Raw genomic sequence first — 19,426 nt, forward strand, 5'->3', positions numbered from 1 at the left:
GCGACCATGGGGAGATTTGAGGGCTAGCCAGACTGGACAAGGAGGAGGTGACCAAGAGGGTGACCAGGCCCAGAATCTGGCTCTCCCAAACAGGGTGGTGGGGGGAATCAAGTTTGGAGGGTCCAGCAGTGTTGGAGCTCAGAATGCGAACACAGGGCCAGAACGCCCCTTGGTGGCAGGCCGGGCTCCAGCCAAGGTTGCCTTGGGTTTGAAACGGACCAATGAAGGGACCACATTGGATCAGGTACTTGTATCCTACCCGCCTCCCCAGGATTCTTGACAGGTGTGTGCCCCACAAATCTCCGCAGCCCTGGCGCTGGTCAGCTCCACAGACAGGCCGCTTCAGCTCCTCGCTGTGTAGCCCTGGCCTGCTGGTAGCATCGTACGGGCTCGAGATCTCGTCCACGGGTGAACTCTCGTGCAGCTGTTGCTCCATTAATTCGCCAGGCCACAGGGCTCTCGGGCCCAGGCCTTGCTACTGAGCTGTGAGAAAGGAGCGTGCCAGCACCAACTCACAAAGCCCCAGCTTTGGATCGTGTGTCATCCGAGCATACTTGCATGTGCCCACCCTGGGCCTCTCCCTGACCTCTCCAGACATAACCCTTGGAGATTCCAGTACGGACGTAGATGGCCGTCCAGCCCAGCCTCCTGCTCCTTGCAGGAGGTGTGTGTAGAATGGGCCCTGGAAGAAGGTGGTTATGAAACCCAGCTGTGACCACCTGGCTAGGTGTAGAAATGAGAGCTGTCCTGAGTATTTCGATATGAAAACGCATGTAGGTTATCCAGCTCTTCTTTCCCTCAGCCCCTCCCCTGCCGTCTAAGGTGAGAAGTGTTTAGGCTTCTCTCCAGTAGGCCAGTTTCCGGCGTCTAAAGGGGGCGTGATCGGCGGGAAGAGTTGAATGGCGCCCAAACCTGGATGAAGGAACGTGTCCTCTTTAGGGAAAGAGCTAACAGGTGTTCTTTGGGGTCAGAGGTGGGACAATTGCATGTTAGAAGTGTGAGTGCGATTATGTTTATTTGGGAATTTAAAGAGGGGGGTACGAGTGCCAAGTCGACAAGGGGTGGACCGTGGCGCTTCCACTTCCCGGGATGCCCTTCCCGGTTTGCCTCCGGTCGGCTCGGCTGGAGGCGTGGGTCTCGGGAGACGGGAGAGAAGCGGGAGGTGGTGCAGGCCGAGTGTCCTGCAGCCCGGAGCTCCTCCAGCTGTGCGGGGGTCTGCCCCCGGCCCCGGCCCGAGTGCGGCCGGTGGGAGCACCTGCTCCTCCTCACCCGCCTGTCCGGCCGAGACGCAGGTGCGGGCAAGCCCGCGAATCCGTGGTGCGTCTCGGCGGGAGTGGAGGGTCCGGTCAGGCTGGACCTCACCCTACAGCCCTCGGCCCGAGGTCCTCAGCGGGCAGGTCTCGTCGCCCCCTCGGGCGCAAAGTCTGGATAAACGAGACTCCGGCCTGTCGGGAACCTCCGTTCAGACCCCTCCTCGCTGGGACGCAGCTGCCTCGGAGTCCGGCTCGGGCCCCTCCCGGCGGCCGGAAGAGGAAGCGTCGGGACGTGCCCGTTTCCGGGTGTTGAAGCCCCGCCCGCAACTGGGCGTGGCAGATCCGCCCGTTTCCGGGCGCGGCGGAGCCGGCCCGCCCATCCTGCCCAGAGGTCCGTCCTGTGTCTGTCGGTCTTTCTGTCTTTTGGTTCCGAGCGCGCAGCTACCGCAGGTGCGGAGCGGTGTCGGGGCGGGGCGTGCGGTCCAGGGTGGGCGGGGGTCGTGCTCTCCGGAGCGCGGGGCCGCCCCCTGCGCCCGCCCAGGTCCCGCCCCGCGCGCGGGCCTCAGTTTCCCAGGCCGTTCCGCACCGGGACGTGGGCGGCGGCGGGGAGGTGCCTGGGGCTGGGATGCTGCGCCCCGGTCCCGGGACGGTTGGCTTCTGGAGCTGCGGTTTCTTTGCACAACCTTCGCAGGCTGCGTTATTTGCTGCCCAGAGTCGGGGGCAGGGCGCACAGAAGTACTGCAGTGTTGGGTAACCGGCTCCCCCGGCAGATGCGGTCACTTGAGGCCAGGAGGGGCCCACAGTGGGCCAGCGAGCCCAGGCAGTACCAGTGGGACCCTGCCCTGTTCTGGAGCATGCAAAGACCCCTTGTGTTCCCCGTGTCCCCTTGGCAGGAGCAGCTCTGATACAGCCTGGCTTAGCCACAGGAGCCACCGCTTTAGGTGCGCGCTGGCTGTAAGCCAGTCGGGGGAAGGGTGGAGACGGCGACAGGTGGGAGACTGTTTCCCCCCGTGGTAGGTGGGCGTGGGCGCTGGGGCACCCAGATGTGCCCTCGTGCAATGTGCCCTCGTGCAGTGTGCCCTCGTGCAGTCCCGCCACACGCTCAGCCAGGCCGGATCGGAGCAATCCCCATCATGGGCTGGGGAGCCGGAGGCAGCTGCACCCCGCGCCCACCCATCCGCCAGCAGCCGGAATCCGAAACCCGCGTGGTCACCGTAGTCTTCCTCGGCCTTCTGCTGGACCTCCTGGCCTTCACTCTGCTGCTGCCCCTGCTGCCCGGGCTGCTGGAGAGCCATGGCCGGTCCCACGTGAGCCTCCCCCAGTCTCCATGCCCCTTCACTCCTTGCCCCCGTGCCATAACTGCCCCATGATTGCCCCAAGCCTTTCAGGGACACCCCCCCCCAGCCCGTCACACTTCCTCATCCCCCAGGATCCCCTCTATGGCTCATGGCAGCGAGGAGTGGACTGGTTTGCTGCAGCCATCGGGATGCCCGCAGAGAAGAGATACAACAGCGTCCTGTTTGGAGGTATGGCCCTGAGCCCACATGGTGGGCCCACTTGGGTCCTGTCTTCCTGGCCCTGGCCGTCCTCCTTTCCCTGGGCGCCTGTCAATCTCAGGCTCTGGCCCTCATCTTCTCATTCCCAGGCCTGTCTGCCACCTTTCCAAGTGATGTCCACTTACTGTTGGGGCCACCTCAGCTGGAGGTCCATGGCCTGAGAATGCAGAGTCCAACCTGATCAGACCCTTGTGGTGACTGACTTCTGTCTCTTCCAGGTCTGATTGGCTCAGTTTTCTCCGTCCTGCAGTTCCTCTCCGCACCACTCTCGGGGGCCGTATCTGACTGCCTAGGGAGGCGCCCGGTGATGCTGCTGTCTCTGGTATGGGTGCCCACGGGTAGGGGCTCCTCCCACCCCACCCCACCCCCGCCCCGCAGTGCTCTGGGGAGGCAGCTGTGGGCCCTTCACGGTCCCTTGTTGGCCCTCACTTCCCCCTGGGGGTGGTGGCTGAGGGGGCGGTGGCTCCTGTGGCTAAGCCAGGCTGTATCAGAGCTGCTCCTGCCACGGGGACATGGGGAACACAAGGGGTCCTTGCATGCTCCAGAACAGGGCAGGGTCCCAGGAGTACTGCCTGGGCTCGCTGGCCCACTGTGGGCCCCTCCTGGCCTCAAGTGACCGCACCTGCCCTCGACCCCTGCCCTGAGGCAGGCAGGTCTGGCCACCTCGTATGCTGTGTGGGCTGCCTCGAAGAGCTTTGCAGCCTTCCTGGCCTCCAGGGTGATCGGGGGCATCAGCAAGGGGAACGTCAGCCTTTCTACTGCCATTGTCGCCGACCTGGGCTCACCTGCCGCCCGTAGCCGGGGCATGGTGAGTGCACACGCTGGGGGCCGAGGGCTGGAGGGGCGCCTGTGTCTTCCTGCCTGGCTCAGGCAGCCTTCTCCCCAGGCAGTCATCGGGGTGGCCTTCTCTCTGGGCTTCACGCTGGGCCCTATGCTTGGCGCCTCCCTGCCCTTGGAGTCGGCACCTTGGTTGGCCCTGCTCTTCGCGATCTCTGACCTGCTGTTCATCTTCTGCTTCTTGCCGGAGACTCTGCCCTTGGAGAAGCGGGTAAGGTGGGAGCCAGAAGGACATGACTTGAAGGTGCAGAGGCTCGGCTCAGCTCCAGGGCCTGTAGGGGTGCCGGCCGTGTGTGCCAGCCCCATGGGCCAGGCTGGCCAGGCTGTCCTTTCCTGATGTCCAGAGGCTCTTGGGACCACAGGGCCTCCTGGGGCGCCTGGCTCCCCGGACCCTCTGCCCCCTAGGCATGGCAGGTGGATGGGAGTTTCAGGTCAGGCCCATCCCTGCACTGCCCAGCCCGGGGACGCGGCCAGCTCCTGCCAGGGCCCTCAGTTCTGTCCTCTCCAGGCGCCCTCCGTCACCCTGGGGTTCCGAGCTGCTGCTGACCTGCTCAGCCCCCTGGCCCTGCTCCGCTTCTCTGCTGTGGCTCATGGCGCAGACCCGCCCACTGGAGTCAGTAAGGAGCAGGCCCCCTCGAGAGGGTGGGGCTGCGGCCCCCTCAGGCTGCCCCCCGGCCCTGACAGCCCCTCCCCGCTGCTCCCCAGGGCTGGGCAGCCTGCGCCGCCTGGGCCTGGTCTACTTCCTCTACCTCTTCCTGTTCTCGGGCCTGGAGTACACGCTGAGCTTCCTCGTGCACCAGCGCTTCCAGTTCAGCAGGTGGGGGTGTGGGGCCCCTCCCGGAACCCGCCTGGGGACGCCCTGCAGGCTCCCCATCCTGGCGGCCCCCAGCCCGATCGCTTCAGGGCTGACTCCCACCTTGGCCCTGCCCCTGGGGCCCAGCGAGGATCCTGGGGCTGGCGGGTGACCAGCAGGCTGTCGCCCAGGCTGCTTGGCTCAGCGCATGAGAACAGGGGCACTGACAGCTCCCCCCTCGCAGCCTACAGCAGGGAAAGATGTTTTTCTTCATCGGCCTCACCATGGCCACCATCCAGAGCACCTACGCCCGACGGATCAGCCCTGGCAGGGAAGTTGCAGCTGTGAAGCGGGTACGGGGGCTCCCCTGGACGTGGGGGCAGGGTGTCCTGAGCACTGGCCAAAGCAGCAGGGCTGGTTCTGAGATCTGCCGTGCCGCCTGCAGGCCATCCTGCTGCTCCTCCCCGCCTTCCTCCTCATCGGCTGGGGGCACACGCTGCCTGTGCTAGGCTTGGGGCTGCTGCTCTACTCCTTCGGTGAGTGGCCCTGCCGGGGCCAGGGGGGTGCGGTCATGGGCTGCTGGCCTCTCCTCTGGGCTGATGGGCGCCTCCTTGATGTCCCCCCACCAGCCGCCGCTGTCGTGGTGCCCTGCCTGTCCTCCGTGGTCGCCGGCTATGGTGAGAGGCCCTTCCCTTGCCCCAGGCCAGCCGGGCGGGACGGGCCGATGGGCACCTGACAGCCTCCCCCGCTCTCCCTGCAGGCTCACCCAGGCAGAAGGGCACAGTCATGGGCACGCTGCGGAGCCTGGGCGCCCTGGCCAGGGCGTTGGGGCCCATGGTGGCTGCCTCAGGTGAGGGCCACCGGACGGCACTCGGGGAGCACTGTGCACCCTGGGGGGGGGGTCAGGCCAGGCCACGGGGGCTGCCGGCCCCCGGTGAAGGCCATGCAGACCCTTCCAGCGCCCCTCAGCCTCCTGCGTCCGCTCCTGCCACGTCGGGGCCTGGGGCGCTTGTGGACAGGCTGGGCGCAGCGGCCATCATCGCCTGTCTCCCCACAGTGTACTGGCTGGCTGGGGCCCGGGTCTGCTTCACCGTGTGCGCGGGGCTCTTCCTGCTCCCCTTCTTCCTCCTGCGGGACCCGAGGCCCCCGGCACAGACACACAAGGCTGAGTAGCTGAGCCGTGACCCCACGCTGAGGCCGGAAGTGGGAGGTCTGGGCCAGGACTGCTCCGCTGCCTCGTCCCTACCGGGGCCCAGCCCAGGCGGGCCCAGGACCTGCAGCCCCAGGGCGCCCACGAGCCCCGTGGACCTGGCCTGTCTACCCAGAGGAGCAGACACTACAACTTCTCTTTTCTACTCAGTGCCACAGGGTGTCAGCCAGGCCTCTGAACGACGAAATAAAGCAGCTATTTTGTATCAAGTGCCTTTCTCCCGTGCATAGGCCTCGTGCCTACCACACCCACTGCCCTGGGAGACCCCCAGGCACCAGAAGCAGCTTGAGCTGAACAGCTTTTATAGCTTCACTGATCACAGCCTGTCTCCCCTCCACTGGGCTGGAGTGAGAGTCAGGTGAAGGAGCCCCTACTGGTGGGGTCAGCACTCGTAAGGTGGTACTGGGGGTGTGCCCCGCACCCTGCCAGACTGGGGAGGAGGGTCCCCCTTTGCCAGGCTGTCCCACCACAGATCCTGGCTTCACTGCCCTGCCAGCGTCTGCTCAGACTGTGGACCCAGGACCGCCCCCAGGCCCTGCCTGTACTTCCTGGGGACAGCGGGCACTTGCTGGGGCTGTGGCTCTGGGTCAGGGGCCCTCTGCAGAAGCAACAGATTGCACTTGACCAAGAAATAAACACTAGGAGATTTTTTTTTTTTTTTTTGGAATGTGAGACAAACTTCTGGAAGTCCTACTTTAAAGGAACAAAAAAGGAAATTAAAGAAATTAAAACGCAAAACTGCTCCCCAAGTTTAGACAAGGAGACTGCTTAAAGAAATTTATTTGTGAGTAAAACATCGTATAGTGAAGAAAGGCCACAGGACCTGCCCTCCCAAGCCTGTGTCCATGTACACAACTGAACTTCATGTTGTAATACAAAGAGTTAAAATAAACTACAAAAATGAAATTAAAGTCATTGCATATGTGGGGTCAGAGGCAGAGATAAAAGGAAGAGCCTGTGGTTAACTGAGTTCAGGGTGAGGGGAGAATTTACCACCATCTCGGCAACGCAACGATACACACGAAAAGCGGCTTGCTCGCCAGTGAGCTCGAAGCAGAGGTCAGTGCCATGCAGCCGGCCTCAGGTCCTGTGAGGGTGTCGAGGGCATGAGACCCGAGCCCACATCTGGTACCAGGTCCACCAAGGGGCCCTGCCCCTCCAGGGGGCCCACCTGGGGGACAGGCTGGCACCGGCAGCTCCTGGAACAGGGCACTGTCGAGGTGGCCATCGGGCCACCCATTGGCTCCCACTGGGCAGCTTCACGCTGTTTTCCAGGGATCTGAGTGGAGTGTTGGAGGCGGAGGGGGAGCTCCGTCAGTGACCACGGGACATCAGGTGGGGCCCCCAGGGCCAACTCCTGCCTCGAGCTGCCTTCATCAAGACCAGGGCACCCTTCAGGTGGAGCGAAGGTAAGAGCAGCTCCCCTCCCAGGTCTGAGACCTCCCCAAGGCGCGCGGCGCCCGGAGGCCCCTGATGCAGGCCCAGGGGGGAGGAGCGCGCCTGCGCAGAGGCCCGTTCGCGCTCGCTGAACGCAGGGCGAGCGGGCGCGCCTGCTGGAGAGGGAGTCGGAAATGCCTCTTCCCTCCCGACGCGCCTTCCCAACGATGGGACCCGGGCGACAGGGCTCTGGAGACCCCAGTGAGCAAGGAGCGGGATCTGGTTTGGGGCGCGGGAGCCACTGAGACCGCGCATCGGTTGCCCTGGGTGCAGAGGCCCGCCTGCTGCCGGGGGCGCCCGCTCACCCCAAACCCGCCCGGGAAAGGCCGCCTCAGAGGCTGCGCTGCTGGCGGGCGCGCGAGGGCCTCACAGGACCGAGCCTTCGTGGGCCTCACTGAGCAGACGTGCTAGCAGGAAGCTGTGGTCTGATCCAGTCACCTGAGACCTTGGGGTGAAGGCGCGGCAGACACGGGGAGCGGTCACTGCACAGCAGGAGGGCAGTGAGGTCAAGGTCAGGGCCTCCTCCGGTCCAGCCAGAAAATGACGTGACACCCCGAGGAGCCTGCGTCCCCGGGGAGCAGACTGAGCTGGGCCGACGTGCTGGTCCCTGTGGGGCAGGACCCGGAGCTGGACGCGGAGACAGAGTCTCCCCCAGAACCTGAGGCCGAGGGCCCGGGGTGGGGGCCGCTGCGCACACGGGGTTAGCACCGCTCTGCGTGGGGGTGGGGGGGTCACTAGCTACACAGAGGGCGGGGCTTGCATTCCACTACACAAGGAGACAGCAGGGGACGTGGCCGGGGACAGTCTGGTGGCGTCAGTTTGGTGGGACAGGCCTTCAGGAGCCGCTCCTCGTCTTGCTCTTCTTCAGGAAGGAGGGGGTGCGGAATTTCTTCTTCTTTTTGGACGGGGACTTCCCCGGAGACCCATCGCTGCCGGGGTCCACGGCAGCCCCCTCCTCCGCAGCCGGGGCTGTGGCTGGCTCGGGGCTGGCCTCCGTGGGGGACCCGGTGGGGCTTGGAGGGCCCCCAGCTTCACAAAGCCCCTCCTCCTCCTCCTCCTCCTCCTCCTCCTCCAAAGTCGGGAAGCCGAGCGCTTCCGAAGGCTCATCCGGGGACAGGTCGGGGAGGGGCGGCTGGAAGGTGGCGGCATCGCTGTCGTCTCTGGGAGTCGGCTCCTGCGGTGGGTCTGGCAGGCGGGACAGGAGAGACAGGGTTAGAGGGCGACTGCCCAGACCTCAACGGGGCATCTCGAGTGCCCTGCACAGAAACTGCCTCTGTATGACTCTAGGCAAGAATAAGAAACTTTAAATAAGATCTGCCCTACTCCAAGGCTGGAGGCAGCTCATAGGACAAGACGGAGATCAGTCTCAGGGCAGTTCTAAGCTCCTCTCATGGACGGCCTGCTGACACACCAGACTTGGTCACAGGGCCCCGGTCCCTACCGCGGACAGGGATCATGGCAAGCGGGGAACAATGTCCTGCGTTAAACACGTGAACCCTTCAGGACACGTATCAGTAGCCCTGAAATCAAGCCTAGATTTACATCCACAACACCTGGTCTCCCCCAAGGAGAAAACTATGGGAAGCCTCAGCCACCAGCGAGAGCCCAGGAGTCAGCTCCCGGCTCCCAGACCCCGGAGCACCACCATCAAGCGAGAGCTGGAGGACTCCTCAAGGAAGAGGGATGAACTGTAAGGTGAAACTTCAAGCCATCTTAACAGTTTGAACATGGAAACGTGGAAGAGCCAAGCGGCACTTGTTTTAAAGCAGCAGCCTGTTGGCTGACTTCCACACTGACCCCGGGGGGACCAGTTTTGTAGATTTTTTAAAACTATCTGCAAAGTTATAAGCCACAGAGTGGTTAGGCAACACCAAACCATCTAGTACCCAGAAATCTAGCCGAACATCGGAGGTGACAGGGAGCCGAGCTGAGCGAGCTGAGCAGAGCGCGGGAGAGGAGCGGCTGCAGGACGCGGCTCCAGGGCTTTCTCTGCCCAGCCCGCCCTGCCCGCTGCCTCCTGCCTGGGGTAGTTAGATGCTCCGGGGGTCAGCTGGTTAGCTGGGGCAGGAGGCAGTTGGGATTCACTGCCAAGCATGCAGAAGGTGCTTGGGGGGCTGTATCATTTAGCCAAATGTGACCACCCTTCCACCCTCCTCAGTTTAAGCTTAAGCACCCTGCTTAACGCAAAGATCCAAACACATGCAACCCACATGCAGCAGGCTGGCAAAATCCCAGCCTGTCCGAACCTAGTCTAGACTTATGTCTGATCTGATACAGCAAAACCTCCCTGCTGAGCAGTGACGAGTCTCGAAGGCTGAAGGACAACGTGGTCCCTCCAGAACTTCTGAGACCCAGAGTGCCCTGGGCAGCACTGCCTCAGCCTAGGAGGTGCTGCAGGCAGGCTGCCCCCGTGGGGCTCAGGTGACACAACCCCTTTCAAGAAGGCCACTGCCCACGATGGAGGGACTGGGTACAAGAAAAGGGGGCTTTTGTTTTTATTTTGAATGAACGGAAAACAAAACTTAATAAGCAACAAAGAAGCAAGAGAATGAGGCAAAGCACAGGGGACTCTGGTTAAGCGACAGGCCAGGCGGCGGCAGTACTTACTATGGTAACAGGTACTCTTTAGCACATCCACCTCCTGCTTGTGACGCAGCCACAGGAAGAGAAAGCACAGGAGAGAATCTATGCGTTGTCACAGCACAGGGTTACAGACGGAGAATGGCCGGGCCATTCTTGTGGACACAGAGGGGCGGAAGGTGAGCCACAGGCCCCCGACAGGCACGGGGAGCATGGTGCACAAGGCCGAGGGACAGACACGCAGGCCACGCGCCAGACACACAGGGGGCTGGTCGGAGAGGCCAACAGAGGCCAGCACTCTCCATGACTGATAAATACGGCAAGTCAAACGCAGTCCTGCGGCCCAGGCACAACGGAAGACATTTCCAGGGCTAATCTGAGCACAGTAAGGTTTAAGAAATGTGCAAGCAGTGGGCAGGATCGACATAAACGAAGCTGGGCTCCAGTCTGCAGTCTGTCCTCCCACCTTGTGAAGTCTCACTAAGGAACCTGTTCTGCTGCAAGTTACCCAGGACAGACAGAACCCAACAGGAGCAGAGGCCGGCGAGTCAGAAGCCTGTGATGAGCCGGTTTCCGTGTCAGTGCACACCCCTGCGTTAGTGTCAGGCCAGCTACTGCCGCACTCCGCTGCTTTCTTCCAACCCGACAGAACTGGAGGTCCACACCTCCTGGCGACGCCGGTCCACAGGGCCGTGCACACCCCCCGACCCGGGGCAGCTACACCGCTGCCGCCCCCGGAGAGCTCACCTTCCTCCAGCTGGACCGGGGTGCTGGGGGGTGTGTGGGGGGCGGCAGGGGGCTCCGGAGGACTCTTTTCTTTCTGTTCTCCAGTCTCGTCCAGACTCTCTGCAAATGAACAGAAAGTGAGACGACGGTGAAAAGCTTTAGACACCAGGGCCTCCCCCCCGCCCCTCTGCCTGGACAGCCCTCCTGCCCCGACCCTCGGGGAGGGCTCACAGCCACTCCCACAACCTTTCACTCCTACTGGAAAGAGGATGAGGAAGCTGGCTATGATGGGGTGTGGGTCTGAACCTCGGGCTCTGCCAGAGCAGCCTCTGCGGCATGCTGGGACCAGTGACCCCAACCTGTCCTCTACTGCCCTCCAGTGAGGACCCCGCCCTCCCACCTGAGCAAGCAGCCCAGGGTCCCAGGCACCCTCGCCCTACTCGCCACCTCAAGGGACGTTACACGAGCATGACTGTGGTTTAAAGTTTTATTCAGGGCGTTTTCTGCCAACAATGTAAACTTCGCCACTGTAATGCGCAGTTGTACTTTCTTAAGTAAAATGTGCTGATAAACCAGAGGAAAAACTGCAAGAACGAGGACCCCGAAGTTCCAAATCTACTCCTCACTTATGGAAAAATGCACAGAATAACCCTAAGTCCTCAAATCTCCTCCTCTCATGTAAACTTCTTTTATAATTAGCACCTTGGGACTAGTCGGCTCCGAATTCTGAACAAATCCAGCCTCCTAGGTCCCTGAGCTTGCAGCCCCCTTCCTGAGGCCAAGTGCCTGTAAACAAAGGCCCTCCCATGTCCTGCCTGAGCGAACAAGTTCCTTCCACCAGGAAGAGGAGCCAAAGCCAGAGGCTTTCTTCCTCTCACCTGAGGTGCTGAGCTCTGCCGGGCAGCCCGAGCTTTCCCCGCGGCACACGACTGCCCTCCCCCCACCCCACGCCGAGGGCCAGCACCAGTGCTGGGCAGGGGTCTCCTGGCCCCTGGCTGCCATTCCCACTGCTGACAGCGATGCGGTCACAGAGCACGGTCATAGCTGTCCCCGTCCAGGTCCACTCGCTGTAACGTCCCTCCTGATGGAGCCTCACACGGAGAGGAAACTCCTGTGTCTTGTGTGGTTTAACTTAAACAAAACAAACACACAAGAACTCCAGGTCTCCTAGCCTCTGGAAGAGTCCGGAGGACAGGCATGCATGTCTGTGCACAGGGGCGTCAGGCCACAGGACCGCCGGCTCAGGCCCACGCACCACCCCTTGTTCTTAGTCTAAGGCAGGTAATCACGGCCACAGCTCAGACAAAGCTTTCTGCGGGGCTGCATGCCCCGTTCAGGAGACAGAGCTTGCCGTGAGTCTTAATTTTAACACGTATCTAACAGAAAGTGACAGGCAGTGACAACGTAACACTTAGGAACAGCTCAACAGCACATTTTCTGCACAACTCAGATTTCAACAGCAGCTGAGCAACACATTAGTTGGTCTAGAACAAGACTAAAAAAAAAGTTAAACTGGGGCAAATCAGAGCTTGTCTTCGAAGCAGTACACAGTTCCCAAGAGGGGAACTTCAGTCCCACACACCAGGGGACTTCATTCCGGGAAGACTGACTCCCAGGAGGGAGAAGCCCTGAGGATGGCGGCACAAGCCTCCCGGCGGGGCCTCTGCGGGAACCAACCCAGGGCCCTCAGAGGGCAGGCGAGACCCACCGCGCTTCCCGTCAAGAGGCGGGGGGCAGGGGTGGGGGGGCCGGTGTCTCTCCTGAGCTCTCAAAACGTTTGGATCTACTTTAATAAACCTCACGTTTGAAGCAAGCTGCTCCATGAGGTTCTGGCTCTTAGAACCACTCGTTTTCCTTGATGTAAAACAGTCCAAACACATTTTATGAACACAAGACCTCTTCCATCAGCGAGCTACCCTACCGAGAGAGACAAAGCCTGCGCCAGCAGTCGGCCTTGCTCTTCTCGGGGCCCGGGGAAGGCCACGAGCGCCCGGCAGCCCAGCCGCAGGCCTGTGACCAAGCCCTGCCCGGGAGCCCTCGGAGCTCACAGGGAAGAAGAGCCCGCCAGAAAGCCCCAGCGCGACCACCGCTGAGACCTGGCCTGCCACGCGCGGCCCTGCTCCTGGGCAACAGGCCCATCTCTCGCGGCTGCCTGAGAGCTCGCTGAAACGCTCACATGTGCAGCACTGAGCACGGCACCTGGCACAATGTAACTGCTCAAAATGCGACCAGGAGAATCAAAGGAGGCCTCTCCTCAGTGAACTGTGACAGAGACACATTCTACACGTCAAAGGCCAAATGTGCGTTCAACGTGATGTTCAGGCCGCTTGCCCACTGACAAGCCCAGGTCACTGAGCTCTTCTGTGGGCGTCCGGAGCCCTCAACACAGACAGCGGTCCAGCAGGAGCAGCGAGCACTGCCCTCCGCAGCTGGGACCCCCCGGACAGTGGAGAGCCCATGAGCGCCGCCGGGACCACTAGGCCCGCGTCCTCCTTCCCCACTTCCTTCTTGCCCCGTCCCCACATCGGCTTCTGACAGGCAGGGCGCCTTTCAGGCCCAGCCTCGTTTTGGTGGGGGCACTCAGGGCAGGGCCACCCCCCGCCCTGTCTGACTGCATGCGTGTCCCTTCCTAAGCAGACCATTTACAGGTGAGTCTACCCTCTCGTTCCTCCAGAACTAGCCCGGGGGCAGATCAGAATGTGCACGGAACGGCATTCTGGTCTTTCTCTGTCCGGCAAGCTGCCCAGTCACACGGGACGGGGAGGCTCGCAGCACGGAGCCCGGGACCCAGGGGGCGCGTGCTCACCTTCAGGGCCCTTCTGCTTCCGCTCCACCTCCCTGCGGTACTCCTCCAGCTCGCGGTCAGTGAGCGTGTTGAAGGGGTTGGGGCCCGTGGTGCTCACGATGACGTGGGGCTGGTACTCCTTCTCGATGATGGCCTTGGAGGCTGTCACCAGCTCTCCCTGCGGGCAGAAACGGACGCCGGTCAGCCTGCAGCAGCCCTGCCCCCAGGACTCTTCCCTGTCCCAGGCCAGGCTGCAGGTGGGGGGGGGGCGGGGGGGGGGGGCGGGGGGCGGGGCGGTTTCGGGGGAGCACACAGACATCCCTGAAAGGCAGTCCTGAGGCTTGGGCTGAGCTGCAGCCTGGGCAACGGAAGACTTTGGTGCCACAAAACAAATGCAACAGGAGAGGAAATCCCAGGGAAGTCCTCGGGTTACAGAGAAAGAGGCACCAGAGTGCAGGGGGAGCGCGCAGAGCACCTCAGGGAGGGCTCCATCGTCCCGGAGGGACGGCTGTAAGTCCATCACCCTCCTCCCGATTCACAGCACTGTGAGCTGAGTGCAGAGATTTGTTCACGGTCTAAGAGCACAGAAAAGTTCTGTTCTTTTGACTTTGTGTTTGGTTTATGACTAGATCCTGGAACTTAGCCCGAAACATCGATAGATTTAAAAAGAAGTCCCCAAACAGCAGCATTTGTCTGAGGAATTTGGAAAACTGAGAATTTATTCGAAAGAAAAAAGCAAACAAGCAAAGCAGAGGAGGCCCCGGCACGGCCTGAGGCCGGCAGATGGGCTGGCAGCCGCAGGCGCAAAGCCCCCCACAGCTCATCTGGTGGGCTCCCAAACGCTCTGGGGCTCCCTTCTGAGAAAGAGAAAGTTAACCAGAACTCAAGCATGCGCCCATTACTTAACGAGAACTCCAAAAACAAGAGAGAACAGGAGATTCCACAACTGTTTTGACACAAGGCCGGGCCATCGGCGCCCACTCCATCAGGCGAACACCAGATGCAGAGGGCACATGAGCAATGTGTGCAAGAGACAGAGCCAGGCCAAGCCCCGCGGAACACAGCCCACCGGCCAACTGCTCCCGTGGCAGAGGCTGGGGGCCAGGGCCGGGCAGTCGCTGTGTGGCAACATGGACCCCAGGGGAGAAAAGGCAGACGCTGGACTGGGCAGCCTGTGCTCAGAGAGCCTGGGGACGCGAGGCAGCTGCACAAGGGGGGCCCCCTCAGTGAGCAGGCCTGGTCCCAAATCGACAGGGTCGAATCCTCGTCCGCACGCGTTAGCTCTGTGGCCCGAGACAAGCCCCTTCCCGCGCACAGGCCTCAGCTGTGCTATCGGGGGCGGGGGGGCTAAGACGCGGGGGCAGGGGGACACTCTAGGACCCGTGGCAGCCAGGTAAGTGCACCTGCATCCTGGTATCACTGCCAGTAGACGGTGATGCCAGGTCTGAGGGAAATGTTTACATTCATTTAAATCAAATGTTCAAAATTGTACCCGAGTAAAATATCAAGAATCAACTGCCAGAGATGCCCCGCGGACAAGCCAGGCCCTCTGTCTGCCAGGACGCCTGGCCCTCGAGGCCTGGCGTGGCTGGTTCCTGCCTGCACTGGCAGGGGCCCCTCCTCCAAACCCCTTGGCCAAGCTGCCTGCAAGGCCAGCTCTGAGCAGACCCGGGGACAGAGCCCCGATATTCTGGAGGGAGGGAAACACAGAGACACGGGAGCTGCAGAGGCACACAGGCGCGCTGTGGAGCAAGCCAGGCCGAGGGACCAGGGAGGACCGGCGCTCCCCGGGGAGGCTCCCGCTGCTTCTCTCGCTTCGGCCGGCCCGCCACGGGCTCCAAGCAGAACCGATGCGGCCTGTGTGCGACGACAGCTCTACCTCCGAAGCTGTGCAAGCCTGGGCTGGTGACCTGACCTCTCTGAGCATCAGGTTTTCATCAGTAAAACCTACCCATACTTGAACGTACATGTTTGGTGCTAGGCCACACACGTACTAGGTGTTCAACACCGAGTTCACCACGCAGCCCCACAAGGTGAGCCCCAAGCCCCCTCACGCTTCCACCACACAGCAGCCAGCACACACGGAGCAAGGAACCTTGCGCTACGCAAGTCGGACAACAGAGCTCTTCCCTCCACTGGACAGCCTGCAGTGTAAACTGTCACACCCTGGGCTCTAACAACTCTATTCACCTGCAGTGAAGTCCAGAAGGCAGCCAAAATTGCTTCAGGCCGCACGATGGCCTGTGCAACGCTGAAGTCAGAGCGCCTCTGGCTGGGCCCAGTGTCCTCCCGGAACTGCAGCGTCGGGTGTGGCTGGCGACTCCCTGCCCCCTCCTCCATCAGAAGACATCCCTGCCCTATGTGGACAGCCGTCACCAGGAGGGAGAGGTGAAACCAAAGTTCCTCCAGAAAAGCCCCAACTTCCCAAGTTGCAGACACTTGCCCCTCAGGTCCCCCCACAGAAAGTGTGCCGCACCCGTCTAACGGGGAGAGGGCCGTGCTTAGAACGTGAACAGCCCTCGTCCCTCTTGCTCGTGGAGGAGGAATTCAGTGTGCCCGGTGAGCAGTGCCGTCTTCCGGGCGTAACACCATCTGCACTTCGGGGTCCACACCAAGGATGTGGACAAGGCCCCAGCCAAGGGCGTCAGTGGAGCCAAAGCACGTTTTTGTCATAAAAATGAAATGTGCTTAGTCGGTGGGGAAAAGACCAAGGGTGCCAACGTGAGCACCAGAAAGAGAGCAGGGGGGAAGCGGGAACAGAACTCCATGCAGGGGCACCCACACCTCCCAGCTGGGAGCAGCTCTCTCTGCTAACTCCACGGGACACAGCGCTCCCAGCCAGCATGCTGCTCCGACTACACAGGCGACACGGAATTTCACTCCCACAGGCTCTCGTTTCCCAGCCAGGCATGGGGCTCCTGCAGACACACCTCATGAAGCATTCACACGTGACTGCGTCACACCTCAGGTCTGCGCACCGCTGGGCAGAGCAAAAGCCACACTGTGGCGGGACGAGGAGCTGGGCACAGAGCACCCTTCAGTACAGCTCCCAGGCGGCCCTCCTGCCAGCTCCCAAGAACAGCCTGAAACCACCCAGAGCAGCAGGATGCCAAAGGGCCTGCAGAGCGACGCCGGCGAGCCAGCCTGGGCCCACCCCTGGGCTCGTGGACTCCTCGCACACCCACACCCCAGGTAAAGAGTCACAAACCAACCAGATCACAACAGCTCACAGTCCAGAGCACCAAACGCGAAAACAGGCTGAGTGGGGTGAGAACACATCTTCTCCCTTCCTCGAGAAGCTCCTCCAAGAAGGGTCGCTGGAAGCACATTCTAAGGACAAGGAAAAAGGGGCCCCACGGAATGAATACATAAACACGCGAGGTAACTTGCTCAGCGGGGACGCCAGACAGACACACGGAACCACTGGTCAGACCCGCTCCTCGCTGGGGGTGCGCCTCACTGAGGGGCGGACCCTGGAGGCCCCCACGGACACGGGGCCTCAGCCGCACGGCCCCAGGCTCTGCACCCAGCAGCCTGAGCGCGCAGAGGGGTTCCTTCCGCCCGGCAGGTCACCCTGGACGCACGTCCCGCCTGCTGTGCACAGCAGGTACACGTGCAGCTGGAGACATTCAGTCTGGGATTTCAAATTTTCCCAAGTCTTTCCCTGCCTTGAAACATTTTAAACAATTACCTAAGATTCTTTTTTTTTTAGGTAAAAATACATTTCATCAGCAAGGGCTGACACAAACTGTTCTGTATTGTTCCCATTCCTCTGAAATGACACAGCCTCTGGCTGCCATGTTCGTGACATCCCTGGTCGCGGCTGAGCAAGCAGAGGCAGACTCTCCAGGGAGCAGCGCCGCGCTGCTCACCGTGGACCCACGCGAGCCTTCGAGATCAGCACACTGTAAAAGGCACGTTTCCAAATCCCCGACATGCACTGGCCCATCACACGCGGAACTTGAGAAACACACCACGTCACTAACTAAGGCCAGCCACTTCTCAGCACAACACACAAATGCTGAAAATCGTAAAAATAACTTCATACAAAATGTTTTCATTAAAGAACAGAGTAGGCAGAACAGAACCTTCTGTACAATCTCGCAAATAATTCAGAGGTCCGTTTAGAGGCCCTGCAGCAACCAAGACAGTACGGAGCGGGAGCAGACAGGAGGGGCAGGGTGGGCAGAAGAGCAGGGTGTGCTGGCGGTGGCGGAGGGCAGGGCAGTGTGTACCTTTCTAAAAGAGAGAGCTCTAGCGGGACTAAAGGCCTGCTCTGTACGCTCGAGCCCTTCGATTGTTTCCGTACAGTCAGAGAGGGGCGCGTCCTGCAACAGTAAACTGAGTCGTCAGAGCCCACCAGGCCCGGCTTTGAAACACCGATGAGAGCACAGGATGGAGCCAGCCGAGAGCATGCAGCGGAGACAGCCCAGGAGCGAGCGCAGCGGGGAAGGCGGTGCCACGTGCAAACACGGACCCAGAACCGGGAGCACGGCTGGTCGAACCCAGACGATGCAACAGCAGTCCCCGGCGCTGGTGCTGAAAGCGCTCGGTGGCAACATGACTTCCCGAGGTAACTACTTACGCAATCACCTTCACCGTGCCACGAGGTGCAGCCCTTGCACAGAAACGCGTGTAAATGTGCGTCACATTTACAGGAACCCTCTGCGACCACTCCTCCCCGGGCAGCACTTCGCTGAGGACAGCAGTTGTACAAGAGCCGAGGTCCACTGAGCCCACCCGCCTCGAGCACTTTACCCACACACCACGAAAGCCGCGAGCCTGGGCTCCAAGCAGGCTCTGCGGGCGCCGCCCTCACACAGGCATGCGTTCCGTGGAGCGGGCGGAGGGAGGGCGAGGCCGTGGGCGTGCGTGTGCCTGGTCTCCAACTCGAGGAAAAGTGGCTGGGTTATTCCTCACCATGAAGATTTTAACAAAGGTAAGCGGCTGCCTAGAACACTTACCTCGTCATTCTTTCCCAACTTAAAGAGTAATTTTGAAGCAGACGGTCATTAGAGCCACCACCCACAAAGGCCAGAGACACTCTGAGCTCTCACCTGGACCAGGCTCCTGTCCATCACCACACCACACAAAACCTGCGACTGGGGGCCAGCCGTCTTAATGTCCTGCAAGTTCTGCTCTCGAATCTGAGGACGGCAAGAAGGAGAAACACACACCAACAGCACAGAGAAGGCTCGCTGTGGCTGCAAGGCACACCCCGCGGGCGCCTGCCCCAGTCACACACAAGCCGCTCTTCTGTCCCGCCAGCGCCCCAACGGGTCCCGCGTGACACTGCGCCTGCCTGACGGCGCTGGCCCAGCCCACCTGGTAAGCTCCTGAGTCTGAGGGGACGGATTTAGGGCCCATTCCTGACTCTCTGCACCTCCTAGCGGGCCTGGGCAGGCACAGGTTCCTCACCCAACTCACTGACGTGAGAGGAAACACCCCGTGTGCCCATCTTAGGTGCCACCGTGAACACTGGTGGATCTCGTGCTCCAGCACACCAAACACTCACACCTCTTCCAACAAACCCTGCAAGGCAGGGGCACAGGCTGTGCTTGCCGGGAAGAGGCTCTGTGGCTGCCAACTCTGCCCGGCTACGTGAGCGCGTGCCAGCTCAAGAATGGGGCCCAAACCGCCCGCTGCTCCCACACCACACCTTGTTAGCACAACAGCAAAGCAGGGCGCAGAGGGGAACTCGGCCATCACGGTGGTGGCAGCCGAAGTCCTCTCAGAGCGAGCACTCCCCCGTCCAACCCGGCCGCCTCCTCCCGCAGTGTCCACCCATCACTGGTGGCAGTCAGTACGCACCTTGTTCCTCATCTCCTGGACCTCTTTCGGGTTTGTGTTCAATGGAACAAACAGGTTAGGGACAGCAGAGGTGGAAGTTCTATGTCCATCCTCTTTAGTCCACTGTAATATCAAGAACAGTTGAAAAGTCAGAATTGTGACAACAGTAAGTGACACCACAGCATCCAGTCTGTCCAACTTATCTCACATCTGGTCATGCACTGAACATCACAGAGGATGAACCAACGCCCACAGCGCCTCTTCACTGAGGTGGCTGGAGACCAGTAATGCTGGAAGCCAGAGTTGTGACCAACTGGCAAGCGCCAGTCAGAAAGCCCAGCTGAAATCCAGGCCACGACATGGGTTACGCCCCGTGACCCCCTCAGACTGGCCACGGGGGACCCTTCAGAGCACATTGGTTCACCGCTCCGAGAGTCATCGACACCAAAGCCGGCTGGA

General features: G+C 61.3%; 2 protein-coding genes across 20 annotated transcripts in view; one reads left to right on the forward strand and one right to left on the reverse strand.

The window, feature by feature from the left end:
• Positions 1-1,580: 1,580 nt before the first annotated feature.
• MFSD10 (major facilitator superfamily domain containing 10) lies at positions 1,581-5,858 on the forward strand. Of its 10 annotated transcripts, none has more exons than XM_064488634.1 (14): positions 1,581-1,703; positions 1,945-2,194; positions 2,328-2,560; positions 2,683-2,779; positions 3,028-3,131; positions 3,459-3,617; positions 3,696-3,857; positions 4,155-4,263; positions 4,352-4,463; positions 4,684-4,792; positions 4,885-4,975; positions 5,069-5,116; positions 5,200-5,289; positions 5,497-5,858. In XM_064488634.1, the coding sequence occupies exons 3-14, from the start codon at positions 2,387-2,389 to the stop codon at positions 5,610-5,612; spliced, it is 1,371 nt and encodes a 456-aa protein (XP_064344704.1). In that variant the 5' UTR covers positions 1,581-1,703; positions 1,945-2,194; positions 2,328-2,386; the 3' UTR covers positions 5,613-5,858. The 10 variants fall into 10 exon arrangements, with proteins under 10 accessions (XP_064344704.1, XP_031294500.1, XP_064344710.1 ...); XM_064488640.1 differs by having other exon boundaries at positions 1,600-1,703; positions 2,147-2,194; XM_031438640.2 differs by lacking the exon at positions 1,945-2,194 and having other exon boundaries at positions 1,594-1,703.
• A 541-nt stretch (positions 5,859-6,399) lies between these two features.
• The window catches only part of ADD1 (adducin 1), a 74,877-nt gene continuing 61,850 nt past the window's right edge, over positions 6,400-19,426 (reverse strand). For 3 of the 10 annotated variants that reach the window (XM_031438494.2, XM_031438484.2, XM_064488616.1), the window contains exons 11-16: positions 18,989-19,090; positions 18,235-18,324; positions 17,413-17,505; positions 13,199-13,355; positions 10,414-10,512; positions 6,400-8,271 (exon numbers count right to left, since the gene is read on the reverse strand). In XM_031438494.2, the coding sequence (XP_031294354.2) occupies positions 7,922-8,271; positions 10,414-10,512; positions 13,199-13,355; positions 17,413-17,505; positions 18,235-18,324; positions 18,989-19,090 (891 nt within the window). In that variant the 3' untranslated portion in view covers positions 6,400-7,921. Of the gene's footprint in view, positions 8,272-9,692; positions 9,728-10,413; positions 10,513-13,198; positions 13,356-17,412; positions 17,506-18,234; positions 18,325-18,988; positions 19,091-19,426 lie in introns of those variants that run through there. The other 7 variants (XM_031438545.2, XM_031438529.2, XM_031438500.2 and 4 more) reach the window with 4 other exon arrangements.

This window comes from Camelus dromedarius, chromosome 1 (assembly GCF_036321535.1).
Source record: "Camelus dromedarius isolate mCamDro1 chromosome 1, mCamDro1.pat, whole genome shotgun sequence".
In the NCBI taxonomy this organism is placed as follows: domain Eukaryota; kingdom Metazoa; phylum Chordata; class Mammalia; order Artiodactyla; family Camelidae; genus Camelus; species Camelus dromedarius.